Source organism: Zootoca vivipara, chromosome Z (assembly GCF_963506605.1).
Source record: "Zootoca vivipara chromosome Z, rZooViv1.1, whole genome shotgun sequence".
NCBI classification, from domain to species: domain Eukaryota; kingdom Metazoa; phylum Chordata; class Lepidosauria; order Squamata; family Lacertidae; genus Zootoca; species Zootoca vivipara.
The window spans coordinates 7850468-7858912 of NC_083294.1; the positions used below are offsets into that span (position 1 = coordinate 7850468).

An 8445-nucleotide genomic window follows, 5' to 3' on the forward strand; every position below is an offset into this window, starting at 1 on the left:
TTCTTCCTCCTTCCTGTCCCACCTGGGACGCTGGCTCTTCTACCCTGCCAGAGCCTTGGACCCCACTTCCTGTTTCCCCACTTGAGCTGGAGCTTTCCCTGCTCTCCGTCGTGCTCTGGGCTGGGCTGGAACTCAGGAGGGGAGGGGCTTCGCGATACCCCTTGCCCCTCACATAATGTATATAAAAGCATGAGGTTTGGGGGGCAATTCAGTCACTATTTTACGAGCTGCAATAAAGAGCATGAAGTCACTACAGGACTCCAAGTATATTTCAGCATCCCTGCCTTGAGCTACTCTTTCCTGGGGCAGAAGAACCAGCACTACAATCCTGCAAGTGGCGCCACCAAAGCAATTTCCTTTTTAAGACCAAAAGAACCCAAAAGATTGGCACATGGCCAAGAACAGACACAGCTGGTTCTTCAGGCCCTGACACTCTTGTACAGAGAGATCTATTGGGAAGGGCACTAGAACAGCTCCCAGAATGCTCCTAAATTTATGGTGAACAGGCTGGCTGCCCTGAAATATTGCTTTCCAAGTCATCAATGCCCACTTTCTAACACAGATATTTCTGCACCCTTGGCAGTGATAAATCTAAGCCACCAGCAACCCCCCTCACCCTTTGTGACCTATCCCTGCCATGAATCAAACAAGACCAGACATAAAAGTAAAAGGCGAAAGATTTATAGGATCTGAAGAGAAACCAGAGAGGATTGCTTCCAGAAATGGCAAAAATATATTTCTAAATATATCTGGCAAGGGAAAAAACTGAGGGGGGGGGAATATAAACTATAGATAGATGCTAAAGAGAGAGGAGGTTTTCCCCTGCCAGATTATATTATGAAGCTTCTTGCCTATGCTGGTTGAAGGAATGGTTGTCATTGAAGAATCCACAAATCTTAGACCTAGAAGGTCATGATAATATACTTGCCTGGCATGCATATTTGTGCTATGAAAAGTTGAAAGTACCTAAACAATTTACATAAAGTAAATGTACATAAAGTACATAAATAAACCATATACAGTGGTACCTCTGGTTGCGTACGGGATCTGTTCCGGAGGGCCGTTCACAACATGAAAAGCCCGCAACTGAAGTGCCATATCTGCGCAGGTGCATGGCATGATTTGGTGCTTGTGTGCATGCACGAAGCACAATTTAGCGCTACTGCGCATGGGCAAGCAGCGGAACCCAGAAGTAACCCTTTCTGGTACTTCCGGGTCACCGCAGGACGCAACCTGAAAAAACGTAACATGAAGCAAATGTAACATGAGGTATGGCTGTAATTAGGAAAAATTGTATAGAGTATGGGATAAATATAAAAACTTACTGGAAAGAAAAACTCCACTTTGACTTTCACCAGTAGAAGCTATGGGGTGAAGAAGAAGAATATGACGGAAAACTGGGTAACACAGGAATTTGTTAAAGGTGGAAGGTGGAGAATATAAATTAAAAGAGTTTAAGGACTTTCCAAGAATGTTAACATGGATGCAATATCATCATTTAAATGAAGTATTTATAAAGGATAAGAAATGGGGGTTTGCGGGACAAGTAAGTCAATTAGAGAGATCTGTTAGACTGTAATGTTAAAGTGATGTCTAAAATGTATAAGTTACTACTAGAATGGGAGACAACAGATGAACAAGTGAAATCATCAAAGATACACTGGGCAATAGATATTGATCACAATATAGAAATGAAGACATGGGAACGATTGTGGAATATAGATATAAAATGTACAGCATGTTATGGTGTAAAAGAAAATTATATGAAAATGCTATACAGAGGGTATCTAAAACCTACCAGATGGCAAAAATTTATAAAATGAAATTGAATGAATGTTGGAAATGCAAAGAGAAAGAAGGTACCTTTTTCACATGTGATGGTCTTGCAATAAAGCTAAAGCCTACTGAGAAATGATATATAATGAATTGAAAAAGATGTTTAAAATAACATTTGTAAAAAACACACACACATACACACACCAAAAAGCCAACAACTAGAAGCTTTTCTTTTGGGGATTATGGGATCGAGGGTACCAATACAGCCTAGATATTTATTTATGTATGCAACCACGGCTGCAAGAATGATATCTGCCCAATGATGGAAAGAAGAAGCCCTGACAAGACAAGAATGCCTACAGAAATTAATGGACTATGCAGAAATGGTGAAACTTACCGGAAGAATAAGAAACCAAGACAACATACTCTTTAATAGATAATGGAAATCTTTTATCGAATATATACAAACAAATTGTAAAGAAATTAAGACGTTAGCAGAATTATTGTAAAAATGTGCAGTTGCTAAAACGTATATGAAATAGATGGGGGAAAGTATAAATAAATTGGAAATTCTGGGGGAAATAGAGTAAATTTAAGGAACCACAGAAAGAGGGGGAGGGGAGGGGAGTCAAGTTTCAGTATGTAACTTTTTTTACAGTATGTATTTTTTTTCTTGGTTATAATTTAAAATTATATATATAGACATGAAAGGCAAATCTTGGACTGACCCAATGGAAATCAAGCGGATGCCAGGGGCACATCCATCATCAAGATCTTTCAAAGAGAGAAAAGGCAACTCTTAACATCATCCTGGGGAGAGGCAGAAATAAATATTGCAGCTTCCAATTGATGGATGTTTCCCAAACTCTTGCTGAAGGCACTACAGCAGGGGTGGGCCAACTAGGGCATCCCAGGTGCTGGCCAGGGCTGGTGGGAGCTGGAGTCCAACAACATCTGGGTGGCCAAAAGTTCCCCATTCCTCAGTGTTAAACTGCAGTGTGGAACCTGCAGTCCTCAAAATGCTGCGGGACTCCAGTGCCCATCATCCGATGCCATGTGCTGGATCAAATCAAGGGTTCCTCTCTTCCACCCTTGATGTATTACATTCCTGACCTGAGCCGTTTTAAGGCTTTATAGGTCAAAACCAGCATTTTGAATTGGGCCCAGAAACTAATTGGCAGCTCTATGTATAACTTGGGGAACCTGTTGTAGCCCAAAAACCATGTACCTTCTGGGCAAGGGGGCGGGAAACATGCAAACGTGGGGAGAGCGACACAGCCAATTTTACCTTTGTACAGCAGTCTACTTTCTACACACTCCTCTTTGTCCTCCATCCAGGCAACAAAGAGGTACCATTTATACCACAAAGACCTCATAACCTACCTACTTTCAGCAACCAGAAATGTCATAACCAGACATTGGAGAGACCTGTCAGGAGTAAGCATGGACCAATGGTACCAAATAGTATGGGAAACAGCCTTACTAGAAAAACTAACCAACAAGCTGAAACTGACACGGGGACAAATAGAAGAGGATGCCTTCACCCTGGTATGGTTCCCCTTTATCAAACACACAGCCCAACAAGATAATGACAAAAATTTACCGCCAGCATACAAAACAGTATGGCTAACCTGACACCAAAAGAACACAAGCGAATAAAGGAGAACCTACACAAACAAAGCTGACATCAAGCCCTACACATATTAAGCAAAACAGAACCATCATCACCTAATCCCACCCCCATCCACCCTCCCACCCCCTATCTACCTCGTTTTCCCTCTTTCTTCTTAGTGTCTTAACAAATTTGCAAAAATGATACAGTACATGTAAAAATATGAGAGACACTGCACACACCTTTGTAATTCAAGAAATCTTTAATAAAAAATACTTTAAAAAAAGAAAGAAAGAGTTCTATGGACACATTCCAGCCAGGCAAAAACACTGAGGTTGCAAAGAATGGGGAGGGGTGGGGGTCAGTGAGGGGCATGGCCTGGGGACAATCCCAAGGGAGGTTTCCTCTGCCCTGTTCTAAAAGGTTGAGATCTTGTACACTGCTGTGCAGAATGGTCCTGCATCAAAAGCACAAGTTGCCACCTCCACTTTAGACCAGGACAGCAGCTGCATAGCCTATGGTACTGAATAATTTCCAGGAGCACTTTAGACCACAGAGCTCAGGCCTTACAGACCCATGAGATTGGAAAGGTTATGTGGATCTTTCCTTGAGCAAAGACATTTTGGGCAGTAAGTCAAGCCCACCCCACAAAAAGAAAGAAAAGAAACACAGACCCATCTCCCCCCCCCCACAAAATACCATAACATAGCTTAGCCAGCAATTTGCAACAGAAGGTTAGCTGTCTGATGTCTGTCATTCATTAAACACCCTAGCTTGACAGATGCTCTTTATAAAAAAGAGAGAGAGAGAGAAGGAAAAACAAAGAATTCTCCTGCAGGTTTCCTAATCACAAAAGAAAGAATTGTTTATAGTAATCTCTTTTTGTTGTTCTGGATTCAGAGCTGATCCTCAGTGCCAGGCTGCAGGCATCCAACCAACTACATATAATGGCAGGTGTTGCAATGTGTGGCACAACCGGGACCCATGAGGATTGGGATCCACTGCCAGCATTTAGGAAGGATGGTCCAGGCAGAGGCAGGGATAAATCGCAAGCAAAGCAGAGGCAGGGAGTCATTTTTAGCCCATGGGCCACATTTCCTTCTGGGCAATCCTCTGGGGGCCACATGCCAGTAGTGGGCAGGGGCAAAAGTAGGTGGAACAATGAGTTCAAAGGTGTATGCCAGACAGGCCATAAACACTCAAGGAGGGTGCGAAGCAGAGACAGGAATTTGATTTGGGGAGAGTCCCAAAGACCAGATAAGTTTGTAGGGCTGCATGTGGCCACTGGGACTGAGGTTCCCCCTCCCTGGGTTAAGATAATCAGGGCGAATGGATCCCTGGAATCTAACTGGATCAGCAAGGATGCTTTGATGGGGAACATTTAACCAGGCCCGTCCTAGCCATAGAGGCTAGTGGTGCGGAGAACCACGGCGCCGGGTGCTGGAGGGCGCTGGAAGGGCGCCAAGTGAGCGCAGGGTTCTGGCGATCTGGCCAGGACTGTGCTCCTTCTCCGAGGACTTCACACTGCGCCTCCTCCTCGTTCCCCCACCGCTGGGTTCCGCTCAGTCGAACTTTGCCACCAGCGCGCGCACAGCGCCCAAGCAGCTCTTGCTGGTCCCGCGGTGCGCACGCTGGTGGCGACGCTTGACTGAGCGGAACCCAGCGCTGGGGAAACGAGAAGGAGGTGCAGCGCGGAGTCCTCGGAGGTGGCCTCCCACTGCTGCCGCGGTCTGCTTGGCACTCCCGGGCCCTTGGAGAGGCTCTGGAGGGGGGCGCTGGAGGGACCTAGCACCAGGATGCTGGATGGGCTTAACACGGCCCTGCATTTAACCCACTTGTGTGGGCTGTGGCTGCTACTGGGGAGACTTCCCTGCCTCTGATGCAGCCAGGGCTGGATTAAGCAAAATAAGCATATTGCTTATTTTCCATTGTCAGATTTTAAACATTAATGGTCACAAAATGCTCAGCTAAGCCTTCATTTTATCTGTTGAAGTATATTATAAATCCCAACAGAACCACCATGCAACAATCCTCTGGGATAGCTCAGTGTCCCCTTGGGTTGTTCTGTTGGGATTTTTAATATACTTCAACAGAGAAAATGAATGCTAGCTGAACATGAGATCTGACAATCCAATCAAAGAATTTGCAATTAGAAAAAAGTAGGAGATTCCCCCCCCCAACATAAATAAAGTGGAAGTACAGTATATATAAACAAATATTATTTTCCACCTTACTGTAGGTTTTGTTTCATTTAAAAAATAACATTTTGTTTTACAGTTTATTATTGTTTGTATTCTGAATTGGATATATATGGGAGCACCAAAATCTTTTAAGGGCTTAGCAGTGGTCCTCCAGATGTTTTGGACTACAAGTCCCATCTTCCCTGACCACTGGTCCTGTTAGCCAGGGATCATGGGAGTTGTAGGCCGAAACATCTGGAGGGCCACAGTCCGGGGATGCCTGGCTTAGGGCTTCTAAAGGTCTTAAATCTGACCCTGGATGCAGTGAGAGGTTACTGGGCCAGATTGATACCTTGATCCCAAGGCAGTGCTACTGCTCTTAGCAAAGAGTTGCAATCAGCGCTAGTCCTACTCAAGGCAGACCCACTGAAATTAACAGGCATGAGTTAGATTTATTACTTTAAGTGGGTCTACTCTGGGTAGAACTTGGTGGGATGCTGAATCCTGCAGCACAGTTCTTGACAGGAGTGACACCCTTTCAGCATGTAGCAGCCCTATATTACAGTACATGCTTTCCTAGGAGTAAGTCCCGCTGAGGTCAATGGAGCTCGCTTCTGAAGAGATGTATAGCAGGTTGCACCATAGGGACAATGATTCTGAGGGCGCCTACCTGTGTGTAAGCAGTAATCAGACACATGGGTCAGTCCTACTCAGAACAGACCCACTGAAATCAATGGGCACGATTAACACTGACAGGTCACTTCCTATCCAGGGAATTAAATATACCGGTAACCCAGGGCAAATTAGTCTCAAGTAACACTACAATCTTTAACCTCACTTTCCTGCGAGTAAGCATAGCTGCCAAGTTTTCCCTTTTCTCGTGAGGAAGCCTATTCAGCATAATGGAATTTCCCTTAAAAAAGGGGATAACTTGGCAGCTATGGCGAGTAAGCCTCAGTGAATTCAATTGGACTTACTTCTGAGTAGACACGGTCAGGATCGCAGTGTCAGGGCCACCCCCACAAATGTTTCCGCGTCAATTCCCCCTCCCCCAAGAGCCACCTGCTCGTCTCCCGCTGACCAGGGGCGCTTCCCTCACCTGCAGGCAGCCCCGAGCCGCCGCCGGCTAAGGAGTCCCCTCCATTCCGCTCCAGGTGACTTTGCCCGGCAGTCGCAGATCCCAAACTCCGGCGCCAGAGCAGAAGCAGCGGAAGGAGCAACATCACCGACGGCTTCTCTCGGACAAAGGGCGCTGCCGGAGAGCTCGAGGAGCACCGTTTCCCACCGGGCGGCGGAAAACGGCTTAGAAAGGCTTCAGGGAAACTTTCCCACTCCCCTCACGGGGCGTGGCGCCACCCCGGGCAGCCACAGCCGCTAAGAAACTAGCGCGGTGGGGGTGGGAGGAAGAGAGCGCGGCTGCTAAGGTGAAAGTAACTTTCCTGAGAGTAACTCCCATTACATTGGAATAGGAATGAACACTGGAGGGCGTTCGGAATAGACAGAAAGACAGACAGGTAGATAAGAGGCGTGTGTTTCAAACAGCAAGGTGAATTTTCCCACATTTAAATAAAATAAAAAATAGAGACAAGATGTGTGTCTTGTATAAAAGAATGGATTTAAAAACTTTAGAAGCCCCAAAAGATTAGGGTGCTTCCCCCCCCCCCCCCGCTGTGCAATTCAAAATAAAAATAGCAATAAACCGTAGAAGAAAATTTTATTTTTGGAAATGTACGAGAAACCTAAAGGTATGCTGAAATTAAAAGAGCTTATGTTTCCATATTTTCTGGTTGCAAAATTATTTCAAAAACAATTTTAACATTGGCTGAGGGGTCATGGGCTTAGCCAGGATTTATGTTTGAGGGCAGGCTTCATGTTGGTGGGGGGGGGCGCACTGGGCAAAACCTCAGTTAAGTATTTTTATGGGGAGCCCCTCTTGGCTATGCCCTTGTGAGGGGTGCCCCTGCTCTGCTGGTGACCTATGCATGACCTATGCATGTGCTTAGTTGGCTACTGGATAATCCAACACATGAATATTCATAATTTTAATGTATATTAACCCAATGTTAGAGAGCAGACCCACTGAAATTCATCAACTTGACTCTATGTAAACTGCACACATGTTTTCCCTATTTAGTAATACACGTGTTCTGTCAATTTTTTTTTATAAAAAAATAACACCTGCTTAGTGACAGGAACATAGGAAATTGTCTCCTGTTGAGTCCACCAAACTTAGTATTGCCTGCACTGACTGGCAGCAGCTCTCTGGGGTTTCAGATTAGGAACATTCCAAACTCTACCTGGAAAGGCCAGGGAATGAACCTGGGACCTTCTGCATGCAAAGCAGATGCTAAGAGCTTGCTGGATCAGGCCACCTAGACTAGTGCAGCATCCTGTTCTCTAAGTGGTTGACTTGAGCACAAGAGCACTCTCCCCTCCTGTGGTTTCTAGCAACTGGTATTCAGAGGCATTACTGCCTGTGACAGTGGAAGCAGGGCAGAGCCATCAAGGTGAGTAGCCACCAATAGCCTTATCCTCTGTTCATGTCTCTTAACCTTCTTTCTCTCTTTAAAAGCCTCCTATGGGATGGAGTTCCATTTCTTAACTATGCTCTTCTACAATAGTGTGCGTGCAACTTCAATTTATAAATAAAACAACTATTTTATTATTTTATTATTATTTATTATGCATATTAATTGCCTCATAGTGATGACTTTAGGTGAATTTAAAAGCAGCAGCAGCAACAACAGAAATGCAAACATATAAAATTGCAGCGCCTAAAAACACAACAGAACAATTTTATTCTGGTAACTTATCAGCAAAACACACTTCCATTCTCTCTCTCTCTCTCTCTCTCTCACACACACACACACACACACA

At 44.9% G+C, this 8445-nt stretch overlaps 1 protein-coding gene across 1 annotated transcript in view; it reads right to left on the bottom strand.

Moving 5' to 3' along the window:
• The window catches only part of LOC132591505 (collagen alpha-2(XI) chain-like), a 54550-nt gene extending 47687 nt beyond the window's left edge, over nucleotides 1–6863 (bottom strand). Inside the window, exon 1 of the mRNA XM_060270286.1 lies at nucleotides 6668–6863. Within this exon, the coding sequence (XP_060126269.1) occupies nucleotides 6668–6791 (124 nt within the window). The 5' untranslated portion in view covers nucleotides 6792–6863. The remainder of the gene's footprint in view (nucleotides 1–6667) is intronic.
• Between the last annotated feature and the right edge of the window lie 1582 nt (nucleotides 6864–8445).